Here is a 16479-nt window from a genome sequence, read left to right as displayed (position 1 = left end):
ACTTTGAGTTCGTTGACTTTTTCAGTTATATACAAGACTAACAAACTTGAGTTTGAACTGATCTAAGAATTTATAACAGGTGGCGCTTAGGGGGCAGAGAGAATGCAGCAACAGTAAGGCTACTTAAAGTGGGAGGCAGGAGCATGTCAAAAACAAGTTTAAACTTTATCCTGTAAGCAATGGGAAGAGTCTTAGGGGAGTTAACTGATAATAGGTGTATTAGGGAAAGATTCTAGACACAATATAAAGGATGGTTTGGAGGAACATATGAGACCAGAATGGCAGTTATGAAATTCTTAAAGCAGCAAAGGTGAGAATTGATGAGACACAGGCTTAAGGTAAAACAATGGAATGGAAATGAGAAGACAGCCACATAAACTATTTAAAAAGATAAAATCAACTTAATCTGTTGTGAGTAGCAAGATGTGAAAGAGAGAATAAGAGGTAAGGAATATTAATTCAAAAATCTTTTTAGTTTTTTTAACATCTTTATTGGAGTATAATTGCTTTACAATGGTTTGTTAGTTTCTGCTTTACAACAAAGTGAATCAGTTATACATATACATATGTTCCCATATCTCTTCCCTCTTGCATCTCCCTCCCTCCCACCCTCCTTATCCCACCCTTCTAGGTGGTCGCAAACCACCTAGCTGATCTCCCTGTGCCATGCAGCTGCTTCCCACTAGCTATCCACCCTACGTTTGGTAGTGTATATATGTCCATGCCAATCTCTCACTTTGTCACAGCTTACCCTTCCTCCTCCCCATATCCTCAAGTCCATGCTCTAGTAGGTCTGTGTTTTATTCCCGTCCTACCCCTAGGCTCTTCATGACATTTTTTTCCCGTTAGATTCCATATATATGTGTTAGCATACGGTATTTGTTTTTCTCCTTCTGACTTACTTCACTCTGTATGACAGACTTCAGGTCCATCCACCTCACTACAAATAACTCAATTTCATTTCTTTTTATGGCTGAGTAATATTCCATTGTATATATGTGCCACATCTTCTTTATCCATTCATCTGTCGATGGACACTTAGGTTGCTTCCATGCCCTGGCTATAGTAAATAGAGCTGCAATGAAAATTGTGGTACATGACTCTTTCTGAATTATGGTTTTCTCAAGGTATATGCCCAGTAGTGGGATTGCTGGGTCGTATGGTAGTTCTATTTGTAGTTTTTAAAGGGACCTCCATACTGTTCTCCATAGTGGCTGTATCAATTTACATTCCCACCAACAGTGCAAGAGGGTTCCCTTTTCTCCACACCCTCTCCAGCATTTATTGTTTGTAGAGTTTTTGATGATGGCCAATCTGACCGGTGTGAGATGATATCTCATTATAGTTTTGATTTGCATTTCTCTAATGATTAATGATGTTGAGCATTCTTTCATGTGTTTGTTGGCAATCTGTATATCTTCTTTGGAGAAATGTCTATTTAGGTCTTCTGGCCATTTTTGGACTGGGTTATTTGTTTTATTGTTATTGAGCTGCATGAGTTGCTTGTAAATTTTGGAGATTAATCCTTTGTCAGTTGCTTCATTTGCAAATATTTTCTCCCATTCTGAGGGTTGTCTTTTAGTCTTGTTTATGGTATCCTTTGCTGTGCAAAAGCTTTTAAGTTTCATTAGATCCCATTTGTTTATTTTTGTTTTTATTTCCATTTCTCTAGGAGATGGGTCAAAAAGGATTTTGCTGTGATTTATGTCATAGAGTGTTCTGCCTATGTTTTCCTCTAAGAGTTTTATAGTGTCTGGCCTTACATTTAGGTCTTTAACCCATTTTGAGTTTATTTGTGTGTGTGGTGTTAGGGAGTGTTCTAATTTCATACCTTTACAGGTAGCTGTCCAGTTTTCCCAGCACCACTTATTGAAGAGGCTGTCTTTTCTCCACTGTATATCCTTCCCTCCTTTATCAAAGATAAGGTGATCATATGTGCGTGGGTTTATCTTTGGGTTTTCTATCCTGTTCCATTGATCTATATTTCTGTTTTTGTGCCAGTACCATACTGTCTTGATTACTGTAGCTTTGTAGTATACTCTGAAGTCAGGGAGCCTGATTCCTCCAGTTCCATTTTTCGTTCTCAAGATTGCTTTGGCTATTCGGGGCCTTTTGTGTTTCCATACAAATTGTGAAATTTTTTGTTTCTAGTTCTGTAAAAAATGCCAGTGGTAGTTGGATAGGGATTGCATTGAATCTGTAGATTGCTTTAGGTAGTAGAGTCATTTTCACAATGTTGATTCTTCCAATCTAAGAACATGGTATATCTCTCCATCTATCCTAATTCAATTTTGACTTATACTATTTCTGATGTTCACAATGACTTAATTCATGAAGGAAAAAAGGATGCTCAATATATTCAGTGTAGCAACTCTCAGAAATATATATCTCATTAAAAATATTCCATCCAAGGGCTTCCCTGGTGGCGCAATGGTTGGGAGTCTGCCTGCCGATGCAGGGGACACGAGTTCGTGCCCCGGTCCGGGAGGATCCCACAAGCTGTAGAGCGGCTGGGACTGTGAGCCAGCACGTCCGGAGCCTGTGCTCCGCAACGGGAGAGGCCACAACAGTGAGAGGCCCGCGTACCGCAAAAAAAAAAAAAAAAAAAAAAAAAAAAAAAAATTCCATCCAAGATGATTAAAATTAAAAATTTTGTAATCATAAACATAAGTGCTAACATTTATTGAATATTTCCTATGTGCCATGAACTGTTCTAAGCAATTTATATATATATTAATTCAGTTATGTAAAATGACAAAGATATGCAGAGCCACTATGATGACTTTCCATCTGTGAGTAAATTAAAGTTCCACACAAAATCAAAGGCAGGGAAGATCAGAAACAAATATCTAGCACCTTAATTTCTTTGCTGACATATAGAGGCACTGAATCATTCATTTATTCATTCAAGGAATATTTATTAAGTGTCTATAATAAGTTTATGGCTTAACAGATTACTAAAATAATCATATTCTTAAAATATAACAATAATTATATTCTTAAAAAATAAAAATACAGTGAGAAAAAAATATCACAACTATATAGAGAATGCCACAAAGAGAAGCAAAAATAAAACAAAGATTCCTTCCAGGTAAAGGAATAAAGGAATAATCCTGAACAGCAATGAGATCACAACTATGTCAGGTCATTTAGAATGGAAGGAGGGAGTTAATAAACTAGGATAGAAAACTAGAAGCTAACATAAAGGAAACGGTCAGATATAAAAGAACATGGAAAGAGAATTTCTGGAAACACATGGACAAAGAAAGGTTTCAGGGCAACATGCTGGGAATAACTAGGTGTAGGCTGAGAAGGGTAACACCACAAGGGACAGAGAAAAGGCAATGTAGAGTTTGGGAGCCATGGGGTGGTAGAGACGGGGACAGCACAGAAGGACGAGGGGACATCAGTACAGGGGTTTGTGGTGGCAGCCACCTAGCGTGAGATGTCAGAGATCAAGAAGGGTAAGGAGACCTTCCCCACAGAAGGGTGCTCATCATGAGCTAACCCTCAGAACTTAGTTTCGAAATTCTCCATCCAAAGGTATACAAATTGCTTTAAGAATCTTATACACAAAGTGGTATAGTATTATTTGAAGGTAAATTGTAAATTAAGTGTGTATACTGTAAATCTTAGAGCAAGTATTTTTTTAAAAAGAAAAACCAAGAGGTTTAGCTATCAAGAAAATAGGGGAGATATACTAGAATACCAAAATATACTCGACTAATCCAAAAGAAGGCAGGAAAAGGGGTGAAAAAGAACAGATGGGATAAATGAACAAAAATTACGGGCATATAAAAGTCTTTCAAATTACAAACACAGCTGAGGAAAGGAAGATAATCTTTTAATATTTTTTATACTACCTCTACAATGGTGCTTCAAAAATATTGAAATTTGATAATATGATAACAAATAAATAGATTAGAACATATGAGGATCAGGGTAGAACAGTCAAAGATAAGAATAAGAAAAGGAAAGGAAGAATAAGAGTTCAGGCTGACAAAATCCAGCTGCTCCAAAGATACTGCCATTCATCATGTTCAGCTGAGTTATCTGATAGCATCAATACAGAAATCCTTAAGTAATGAGAGGGGCAATTTTACCTTTCTGCCTGATTTTTTGAGTAATCTAAGTTGATGCATTAGTAAGTTTTAGATAACATTAACAAGGTTAATTATAATGTTCCCCTCCCCCCCAAAAGAAAACTCATCTATTTTTATGTGTGTTTTCCTCTTTTCTTTAAAAATAATCTTTTCAAAATTATTTCACACTAATAAATTATACATACTGTAAAAAAATTAATATTTGAGGCTAACTAGGGGGCAGATGCATGAAAAGCATAACTAACATTTAAAGGTACTCCTACATCTGACTGAAATTTACCAACAACCAAGGAATGCATAAATTATCTGTAAGCAAACAAAGTTATTAAGAAAACTTGCTTTGGACAGTGCTTTTGATGACTAAATATTATTTACAATTAGTATGTCAACTGTTTGTACATTGATACTTAAACTGTCTCCAAGCAATCATATTTACACAACAGAATTGTTTTGAAGCTAATTCCCCAAAGATAACTACAGAGAGACCTCATCACCAATGATTTAATTATCTTAATTTCTTAAATAATACAATCCCAAATAGCTTTAACTTGAATAAAGACAAACAATGAAACATTAGTAATGCCGAGACACAACATTCTCACTTTGTAAAGGATAAAGAAATAGCAACAGCTTAACACCAATCCAACTTTACAAGTTTGTTTTTAGACACAGGTTAGACTATAAAACAGAAACACAAAATTTATACTCACAACTATCAGTAAATTAAAATAAACTGTAAGTTGGATTTGGCCCCAAAACTGCAGTTTGCTGACCCCTGATCTAGATTAATCTCATACAATTTGAAATAGTTCATTTCTGCCAATGAGATCAAAAGTCACCAAAAATATCAATGACACAATTGCTGAGTGAAAAACCTGGACTTCAAAACATTGAGAGAATTGATCAAAATATTAATGAAAAAAGTCAATGACCGTTAAAAAAAAGAAGCAATTTTAAAATAGCTAGTAACGTTTAAGTTGTTCATGCCCAATAACAAACTTCTATTTCTAGGTATGTATACCCTAGAGAAACTCTTGCACATACACACAAGGAGACAGGTACAAGAATATTACTGAAGCATTCTTTACAGCAACAAGAAAATTAAACCTGGAATCTAAACATTAATTAAATCTAAAAATTCATTAACATAAAAATGGGTAAATAAATTGTAGTGTCCTTATAAAATATGAAGGGCTGGACTACAGAGACAGTTTGGCAGCAGGAAGACCAGCAAGAAAGTTATTATACAGCCAAAATCCACTGCCTTGTACACGTACAACCAAGAGTAGAGAGCTCCTAACGTTTTGCCAAATTTTCAAAGGTCATGGAACAGTTGTAATTTTCCCCATTGGGTGTTAAGATCATTTTTCATGGTTTCATCTTGCATGACCATTTTTAGAGCCCTGCACTACAGGGCTAAACAAGGTCTGCCCATTTATAATATATAATATAAATTATACTTTTACCCAAAAGGGACTATGAAGAAAGAGTTAAGAAAGTAAACAACAAAACAATTCGGGCCCAATCAATAAAAGAAGCTTTAGATAATCAGGAGAATGGATTTTTGTTGGGGAGGGGTTATGGGGGGAGTGAGGAAGGGATAAGAAAATTTTATGCAGAATTTCATTCAGTTTAGGGTGACTACTTAGGCAAGTGTGACCTAATAAAAATCAGAAAGGAAACCGCTGGTGTCACCGTTACTTTATTATCATGCAAACTCTGTATTACTGTTACTGTTCTTCTAGCAACTCACCATAAAAGTCAATGGTGTAACATAAAAATAGTAAGCCAGTGAAGACATTTCCTTAAGCAGGCAATATACTTAATACATATATAATGCCTTCTAATTATCTGGCTTAACTGAAGGAAAGCGGTTAGAGAATCCGGAAAAATGATTACTGTTCTCCATAGAGCTGACTCTAAGAAAGATTACTTGAATACAGATGTTGGAAAGTACAAGATTATGATCATGCCATGATCTAAGAACACAATATGCTGCTGAAGACAACAGAAAGATTAACATGTTTTAAAAATCTGATGTATAGGCAAACCGACAATATTGTGTTGAAAATGTGAAAACATGGCCTACAGCCTTAAACAATGAAGGGCCTTTCCACTACTATGTAGAGGTGGGCTACGTATAGAAAAACCTGTGGATAACAAACAGTACTTTTTCTCCAAAAACAAAACAAAAGAAAAAAAAAAATCAAACAGATTTGAAAATCTAACCTAAGAAGTTAGTGCTGTGAAGAAAATCTGGGTTAGAATAATTCAAGTCAAATATTACTAACAAGTCATAGCAGTAATGAAAAGTACTGTAAGGCCTCTAGAGAACATGTGATTTTGTACAGAACTGCATGCTGAGGAATCCGACCTGGATGACTGGCTTAAAAATGCAACCCCAGTAGCTGAACTGATATGTTACATAAATCCAGAATTCCATATGAAGTCTAGGCAATATCATCCCCAAGAAAGGTTATTGTGAGTTTGAAGTTCAAATTGCCAAAAATCACTGTATTCTGGTACAAGTTGCAAAAGATTAAAATCACTTTCAAAGATATATACTACATTTTATTCTAACACTAACAGAAAACTTAAGGGATAATAAGCTGTGCTGCTACACTTTTTTGTTCCATTTGAGGTCAAATATAATCCAATTCTTAAAAACAGGGGAAAACAGCAACTAGCATCAGCTAATTTTATGAAATCTTGCTAAACACTTGATATGTATTATCCCCTTACTGCTTGCAACACTCCTCCGAGGTGAACAGTTTAGCCACCAACAGGCAAAGAAGATAAACAACAGATTAGAATGTAAGCATTATGTGAGCTACTCATAGAATGTTATTCGTGTAAGGGCTTTAGAAGAATCATTTACTCTAACCTATCTCACTTAAAACCTGAGGAAAACAAAGCCCAAAGAAGTTAAGTGAAATGTCAGAAGTCCCAGAAAAGTTAAATGACAGAAATGATGACAAGAATACAGGATTTGAGTTCCCAGACTACTTTTTCTAAAAGCTATGTCCTCTGTTTTCCAAGTTCTAAAAATAAAATAAAATTAGGAAAAAAAAAAAAAAAAAAAAAGGAAATGTCCACTTACGATTATACATGGTACCAGCAATTCAAATTCAAAGGTATTTGTGGGAAAAGATCAAGTGGCAAGGGCAAATTCTAACTCTCTATAAATGGCTGCTAGCATGGGTTAATTTGAAAATAAGGATTTTATTGATAACCATTACAGACAAGAGACCATTACTATCTAATTATAAGGGTTAGGTACATATAGTATGGTCTATGAATCCCACATTTGCTCTTAAGTTATTTAACTCTTTAAAAAAATAATACATAGGGCTTCCTTGGTGGCGCAGTGGTTGAGAGTCCGCCTGCCGATGCAGGGAACACGGGTTCGTGCCCCGGTCCGGGAAGATCCCACATGCCGCGGAGCAGCTGGGGCCGTGAGCCATGGCTGCTGAGCTTGCGCGTCCGGAGCCTGTGCTCCGCAACGGGAGAGGCCCCAACAGCGAGAGGCCCGCGTACCACAAAAAAACAAACAAACAAACAAACAAAAATAATAATAATAATAATACATGAATCCCTAGAATAGATAAGGTTGATGAAACCTGATAAGGTTACTTCTCTTCTAATTTTACTTACCAAAATAACTTTGTTATGTTAGTCCTGCCACATTTCGCCTGCCTAGGTAAGTGCTTCATTGATAAGCGTGACCAAGAAAACCACCAAAAGTAAGTTAAGTACCATAAATTGGCTTATTTGGGGGTAGTGTTATTTTTAATTTTTCAATGACCAAGATTTCAAGTTTATAAAACAACAAAAATAACATAAAAACATGTAAAAAATTTGTCCAACTGTTCTGTTAAATCTAGTGAAAACTAAACCTGACTTATTTTTTTACTGTGTTTCAGTATTTTACACCATATCAGTCACAAATTCGAGTACAATATTTATACCTCATGCTCTTGCAATTTTGCCCCTTTAATCACTACTGGGTTTTTTCCAGTCTTCTCAAGGGCTTTTTAAATGTATCTGACACCTGCCTGTTGCTTTTGGCTATTACAATTCAAATCAAGGTTTCATAAGTTCCAGAATGTCTAGGGAAGGCAAGTTAACCCAAGCGTTAACTATGGTTAAATGTTATGGAATAAGCTCATAAAAACCCAAAGTCACATGAGATAGAATTATATATATGCAATGTGAGTAAAGGATGTTGAAAATTAATAAAAAGTACAGCATCAGCACACAGAGAAGGCTATTTTGGGAAAGCACTTCAACGAGTTTGCAAACAGGCACTAAGTACTAGGCAAGAAATGTCGTGGGCAAGTAAAAACCCCTAAAAAGTGAGAGGGTCTGGCAGAGAAGGAAATAGAATTCAAGCTGTTTACTCAAAAAGTATAATACAAACCTTCCTCACAATTCATTTATTCAAGAAAAGAAAATGACACATTTCTTCAGAACTTACATTGTGGGCACCAAGGTGACTACAGTTAAGCTAGCTATAAAGTGCGCTTGTGCACCCCACCCCAGAAAAATCTCTTATATTATTAGTGATCACTCTCGTGACTCTCAATCTCCTTTACTGACTACTGTGCACAATCTTAAACACGAGGTCTCAACTTCCATGTTTTAATCTCTAGAAATGACCTTTCTCTTGAGCTACAAACTCGTATTCAACACCCTTTTGGACATTTCTGCCATATTGCTCTAAAGGCATTTCAAACTCCACGTGTCTAAATCCCAATCTGGTACCTGCACTCCCACCTCCAACCTACTTTTCCTCCTCACATGCTAACTCTTCCTAGAGTTGGCGTAGTTCCGTCTGCCAGTAATTAAAAGGAAAAATTTAATCACCTTTGACTTCTTTCTCATTTCTCACATACAATTAATCATCAAGATTCTAAATGCTATCCATTTCATTATATCACTTGCTTAGTCAAATGTCTTTCTTACTGAATCATGAGTTGGTAGATAGCAAGGAGACCATCTAATGCACTTTGTTTACCGTGTACAGTGCCAGACATACAGAAGGTGCTTAATATATATTTGAGTTATTGTTGTAATAGTAAAACATTTACAAATATTTTTAGTGTTATAGACATGAAACTGTAATATTTATTTCAACCCCAATTAAATTTCATTCAAAAGAGATTTAAAAGAAGGAAAAAAATAACTAATCTCTCTCAGCTGAAATCCACAAATAAAAATTAAACTGACACAACAACAAAATGTTCTATTATTAAGTAAACTTCTTGGAAGTCTAAAAGCATTCTTTTCTTTCTAAATTTCTCTAGGTCTTCTTAGATTCCAAATATTAAAGGTTTTGTTATTATTTGTTATATATATTGTCATTTTTTACTTTTAGCCACATGTTATAGAATACGTTCATGTCAAGACATTAATCTGATACAAGCCCAACTCAAAAAAAACATTTATTAACATATATGGCTTTAATATATGATGTCTCAAATTTAACACGTCAGCTTATATGGTGCACAAAATTTAAGTAAATTCAATCTAACTTCTACATAACTTTGTGATACTGAGCATGACACAGTAACTATTCTATGTCCTAAGAAAAATACATAATTATTAGCTATTCCCTAATAGCCATTCAAACATTGATAAAACTAACTATATGTCTTTATTTAACATGGATCCTAATAACTGTCAACTTAAGAGTATGGGGCACATAAGACAACACTATTTGGAGACATGATGATTCTTTTAAGGTGAAAAAAAAAAAAAAAGCCTCGAATGGAAATTAAACAGAAACTCAAAAGGTTTCAGACTCCAGATGAGCCCAAAGAGCGATAAACTTGTGGAAGGAGAATAAAGAGTTAGGGTCCACAAAAGGCATGAAACTGGACATAGTTCCTAGTGAGACTCTAAATGAGAAGCTGTACCCAGGTGAAAGAAAAAAATAACCAAAACACTAAAAGAAGTATTCTTTATAATGTTGGGGCCTGGGGCCAGAACCAACACACGTTTATAGGCTTCAGCTGAGAACTGCTGAGAACTTCAGTAAAACAGGCAAGCTCAGGGAAGCCTCAAAGCCAGTTTCTCTAGCCAGCTTCCTCTCAGGGCTCCTCTCGGTCACTTTCCACTATCTTGTGGAACATGAACAGAGGGGTGATGAATAGGAAAGGTCTCCTCCAAAGCCCTCGCCCAAGGAATCGACAAGCTCCCTGGGACTCTTCCCTGCATTCCGCTCATCATGGACGGTGCAGTACACAACACTTGAGCTGGCCTTTTTTTTTTTCGGCCGCACTGCGTGGCATACAGAACTTCCCCAACCAGGGATGAACCCGTGCCCCCTGCAGTGGAAGCTGGAGTCTTAACCACTGGACCGCCAGGGACATCCTGAGCTGGCCTTTTCAACTTCAGTTACATTCACTGAATCCAGACGTAACATGTATGCCCTGATACTGACCTTGAGACTCTTATTTAATTAGCAGGCTTTTTTGTTTTGGTAAAGTTTAAGGTTTACGGAAGAACTGAGCATACTGTACCAAGAGTTCCCATATACTCACCCCTACCCCAACACACACTCAGTTTCCCCTATTCTTATCATATGTTAATATAGTATGATACATCTGTCACAATGAACCAATATTGATACATTATTATTAACTGAAGTCCACAGTTTATTCAGGTTTTCTTAGTTTCTACCTAATGTCCTTTTAGGATCTCATCCAGGAAACCACAACAGTATATTTAGCTGTCCTGTCTCCTTGGGCTCCTCTTGGCTGTGACAGTTTCTGAGACTTTCCTTATTTTTGATGACCTTGACATCAAAAGTACTGGTTAGGTACTTTACAGAAAGTCCTTCAGTTTGGGTTTGCCTGATGTTTTTCATATAGGTAGACATGGATCATGAGTGTTTGGGAGGAAGACCTCGGGAAGAAAGGACCATTCTCATCACATCATACACGGGTACCTACTAACAACATGACCAATCGGTGTCAACCATGGTAACCTGGCTGAGGTAGGTTTCTCCACTACCAAGTAAGTCTGCCCCTCCCTCCTTTCCATAAGGAACCCTCTTGTAAGGAAGTCATAACTATATGCAGCCCACACTTAAGAGTTAAGCAGTTATGCCCTCTAAAACTTCTTCACTTAACGTTTTAAATATAATCCTCTCAAAAGGCCTAAAGAGATGACAAAACTAAGTCTCAGAGAATGCATTTAAGGTTAAAAAGTGCTAGTGTTAGAAATCAAACCAAAGCTATCTGAATCCTAGCTTAACGCTCTTTTCATTGTAACACACTCAATCTCAAGGGCACAAATTATATAGTAATAGGTAAATTTCAAGCTTCACATTATTCAACCACTAGTCCTTTTCCCTACACTTCCATTTAGTTCATCAGGTTCCTGTTTCTTTGGCAGTGTTTACCCTTTCTTATTAACTCAATCAACTTCCACTCCAAAGCCATGCTATTTCCCTCAGTTTTCTTTGTCTGAGAGAAACAAAATTATTTTTTAAACTAGGTCCCAGAAACATCTTTCCACATCTCTGAACCTGCCCCATAGAAACTGCCTGAACTACCTTCTCAAGTAATTTGGTGTAATTAATGAAAAAAAGCACTGGGCACTAGTTTTATTTAAAAAAAAAAAAAAGAAAAATGGAAGACTGTATAATACAGTGGGGTTTAGTGCTAGACTCTGGAGTCAGAAAGTCCTGAGATCAAATTTCAGTTCCATTACCACCACTTTGACTTGGAAAAGTCACTTCACCTTCTTAAACATCACTATCCTTATTTGTAATCCTAGAAACTAATCTTAAAGCATTCAGTATGTAAGAGGTATCTATGCAGTTTTCCAAGCAATATCTGCAAAAGGAAAGCTCTATGATTTATAGACTAGCCTACATAATTTTTTTTTAAGTTTAAAGATGAACTTGGAACATACAAAGTTCAAATTATCTTATACCTTTGGTAACAGAATAGTAGGGGATCTAGTTAAATGAACAATAGTAATTACTTTGAATTGTGCACTGCTTTCAATAAAATACAGGTTTTTCCTGAAAATGGGATGTATTTTGCACAATTCCTCTCTGAGACAAGTGTCAGAAAAAGTTTCCCCCCAAAGTTAAGGATATAGTAAGTTCATTACATTCTTGTACTCACCAATACAGCTAATAAAGGACTTGCTGAAAATCCCTGTCAGAGGCCTAATCACCCTTCTTCCAGAATCAGTAACAGTTCTTCATAAAGTAAAGCAGCCCAGCCATTCAAGGGTAATTAATCTATCGTAGCACTCCAGACAAAAAGCAAGCAAGAAGCAGAGAGGAAATTTCAACTGGAAAATATTTTGACGTAATTGACCCAGATGACAAACTAAACTTAAGCGTATGTCAAGTGCTACAGTCTGCACAAAAACACACACAGATGCCAAAGGCTATTAAGAGCCCACACAAGCCAAGGTGAAGTCTTAACTCTGAGTAGAATATAAATCTTGTATCACTGTTTAGAAAAGATGCACAGGGGAAGATAAAGGGTTCTTTCATAAACTCAGAGAAAGAAATGTTTAAACTTTTAAAATTCTTTATCTTCGGAATTAAAGGTAATCATCATTGCAAAAAGTGTCAGGGAATTTATTCTTTCAATACATCCAAAATACTTGTGTTTCTCAAAACCAGAGTCTACCTATTTTTTTCTGATCACTTTCAAAATGTGTGAGATTTGTTATTTCAAAGAGTTCAAATTTAATTATAACACTTAAATCCCACAGAAAACAATTATCTATGTTGGAAACAAAAGACAACTTTTTCTTTGTAGGAAAATAAAACTTGAAAGAATACAATATGAATTCCTAACTTCTCTGACTTGATATCCTCATACATAAACGGTATGATATAGCTATTTTAACTCTCCTCATAAGCATTAATCAGACCAAGATGAAAGGACCAATGAAAATGCATAAAAAACCAAACTATTCTTTGTGTTCCCAACTTTTTCTTTTGTAATTTTTAAACACATAGGAAAAGTTGAAAGAATAGTAAATGAATACTGACTGTTCACTTAATATATCCTCCACCCAGATTCAAACATTGAATAATACTGTCAAAGTACACTAAACTGTATAATGAATAAAAGTCCACATTAAATAAAAAAATCCCCAAGCAAGTACAAACTCAATTTATTAAGAAAATTTCTTAACATCACTTATCTTTTGTGTGTGACCTAAAAGAATTAAATAGTTAATGAAAGGTGCATATAAATTAACACAGTTGGTTATTTTACATGAAAAAAGTCTTCCTCATTTTCTCATCATGAAAAAAGACAAAAGTGAAACTGTAAAGTTATGAAAGGTTTCATATGAAAAAGCAGTAATAAATATATTTCTAAGTAATCCTAGGATAGGCCAGAAAGCAGTCCTGGTATCTGGAACTGTTATCTTGGGTCACAAAAGAGTGAGATACTAATTTGTAAGGAAATATATGTGCCCTTTCTTCCTTGACATTCAAGTGTAAATAACTGTGAGCTAAATCCTCATTAAACAAATTTTAGATTTCCAGTAGACAGGAAAAATTCAATTATGAATATACACTGTGGAAGGTAGGCACAGAAAAATGGAGATGACAGAAAAAAAGAGTAGGAAATGCCAGTAAAATGACCATTTCCACTACCACAAGATAAGAGGACAAGGACCAAAGAGAAATCAAGATGTCTCTGGAAATTTCAAAATCACTCATTACTCCAACATTTAAAACTGCAACCTTTAAAACTATGGTCATGATTCAGCATAACTAATCATAGTGAAAATGGTCCCCTTCCCAAATCCCTATCCAATGTCTTCTACAAGATAATAAAAAACAGGCAAACATTAGTGACTGTGAAGATATTGATTCTTAAAAAGCAAATAGCCTAAATACATCTAAATATCATTCCACAAAAAAATTTTAAGTATAGCTAATCCTTGAAGTGTGGGGGTGAAGAGCTCTGACCCTCCATGCAGTCAAAATTCTAAGTATAACTTAGTGTAACTTATAGTTAGTATAACTTATAGTCGGCCCTCCATTTACACAGTTTCCCCATATCCGCGGATTCAACCCACCTTGGATAATGTAATACTAGAGTTTTACTATAGAAAAAAAAATCCACGTATAAGTGGAACCACACAGTTCAAACTCACGTTGTTCAAGGGTCAACAGTAAAGTAAAAGACTAACACTCTGAAATAGGTTTTATACGTTTAACCTGCCAATGATTTCAATGTTTTATGATTAAAAAAACATACTTTATTACAAAAAAAATTCCCTGACAACATCAAAATAAATTATGTACCTTTTCTGAAATGACTTTGATAGTTAACATATTTAAATATATATTTTTGTGATAAAGTCTACAGAAATGGATTTAAGGTTTTATATATACATATATACTAAAATATATATATATATTTAGTAAATGGATATATTATCATGTTACACAGAAGTTAATAACAAAATTAATATCTAGTCCTATAGTAAATGCAAAACTACATATCAGGTAAGATAATCTATCCCAAGTAATAGGGCAGGGCAGTAAACAAATAAAATATGCATGTGTGTGTTTCAGAATATAAATAATGTATATATATATCTTCTGACTGGGAAAGTGTTTTTAAAAAATTTATTTTCAGGGACTTCCCAGGTGGTCCAGTGGTTAAGAATCCGCCTTCCAATGCAGGGGACACAGGTTTGATCCCTGGTTGGGGAACTAAGATCCCACATGCCACGGGGCAACTAAGCCTGTGCTCTCTACAGCCCACGTGCCGCAACTAGAGAGCCCACATGCCACAACTACTGAGCCCATGCACTCTGGAGCCCATGTGCCACAACTAGAGAAGTCCACATGCTGCAACAAAGAGCCCGTGTGCTGCAACTGAGACCTGACGCAGCCAAATAAATAATGAATATATATTTTTAAAAAATGATTTGTACCATATAAGGTATTTGATTTCTTTTAAAATACTATGTTTGTAAATATTAAATTTATTAAATTCAATCAAATTTATAATTAAGTCTTGGTTAAACAAAAGTGATTAGTACAATTTAAAAATGTAGAAACTAAAGAAAACTGGTTTCTATTACACATGTGTGTAAGAAATATTGAGAATCAAGAAACTAAACCATGATTTGCTGATTATAGGCACTAATTTATTTATCTCCCATCTCCCTATATTATATTGCCATCAATCTCAAATAAAAATCAACTACTCCTTAAGATGGCCTTTTATGCTCTCCTTAGGGTAGGAATCAGAGGATTGGATGGGGGTGCCTAGAAGACAGAGTAGCAGTTAAAAAATTTAACACCCTACCTTTACAGCTAGGAAATTCAGCCCACTCTCATTGGCCAAAGCCTTTGCAATCATTGTTTTAGAACATCCAGGAGGCCCATACAAAAGAACTCCTTTAGGTGGCTGAATACCCATTTGGGTGAAAGACTCGGGATGTTTCAAGGGCCATTCCACAGCCTGTTTCAGCTTCAGTTTGATATTTCCCAGTCCTCCTATATCTGACCAGGATACCTGCAAAACAAACAAACAAATAATAAGTAAATTAGGAGTTTATAAGATGTGAGCTGCGTATTAGAGAAATACTAAAGAAAAGCAAAATGTTTCTGTTTGCCAAGACTTGTATAAGTAACTGGTTAAACGATTGAACATTCTGGTAAGTCTATATTCTATTCTATGTGGCTGTGAAAACTAGCTTTCATCTGTTTGAAAACGGTTTGAATCGGTGATCCAAGGTCTCATCTATATATCTAAGTTCTTATATTTCTTTTTTAGCAAAATTACTTTAAAATATATTTCTGTAGGTCCTTATGGAACATGTAATCTTTTCTGCCTTTGGTATATTAATAAAGAATCCTCAAAATTTTGTTCACCCCAAAAGGCCCCCCAAACAAGATAGCTCTTTAGATATTTACTTAATAAATATTCATTGAGAACTATGTACCATATAGTGTACAAAGGAGATAGATAAGACATAAATCCAGACTTTAAAGAACTTAACAACTACCAGTAACATGCACATAAATAACCATAGTACAATGGAAAGCATACTAACCACAATAACAAAGAAACAGAAAAAGGCTTTGGGACTTCCCAGGAAGAAGATTATTCCCAGCTGGAAGGCAAATCTGAAAGCCAACTCTTGAAGCATGGATGAGACCCAGAAATGTGAAAAGAGGGACAATGTCAGATAGAGGCCAAAAAATTATGAAAAGCTCAGAAGGAAGTATGAAGAAGATGAGAGGAAGATGGATTTAAGGGAGGGAAAAAAAAATAGAAAAGTAGGTTCAAGCTATATAGTGGAAGACCCTGAAGACTAGATGGATTTCACGAATCTCTTTATTCATAAGAAGTCTTTGAAGGTT

General features: G+C 35.4%; 1 protein-coding gene across 3 annotated transcripts in view; it reads right to left on the bottom strand.

Moving 5' to 3' along the window:
- AFG2A (AFG2 AAA ATPase homolog A) overlaps positions 1–16479 on the bottom strand; it is a 335245-nt gene that overhangs the window by 243503 nt on the left and 75263 nt on the right. For all 3 annotated transcript variants that reach the window (XM_059066777.2, XM_067036617.1, XM_059066775.2), the window contains exon 11: positions 15419–15628. In XM_059066777.2, the coding sequence (XP_058922760.1) occupies positions 15419–15628 (210 nt within the window). The remainder of the gene's footprint in view (positions 1–15418; positions 15629–16479) is intronic.

The sequence above is a fragment of the Kogia breviceps genome, chromosome 6 (genome assembly GCF_026419965.1).
Source record: "Kogia breviceps isolate mKogBre1 chromosome 6, mKogBre1 haplotype 1, whole genome shotgun sequence".
NCBI classification, from domain to species: domain Eukaryota; kingdom Metazoa; phylum Chordata; class Mammalia; order Artiodactyla; family Physeteridae; genus Kogia; species Kogia breviceps.
The sequence above is the reverse complement of the archived record's forward strand: the minus strand, read 5'-3'. Positions and strand labels throughout refer to the sequence as shown.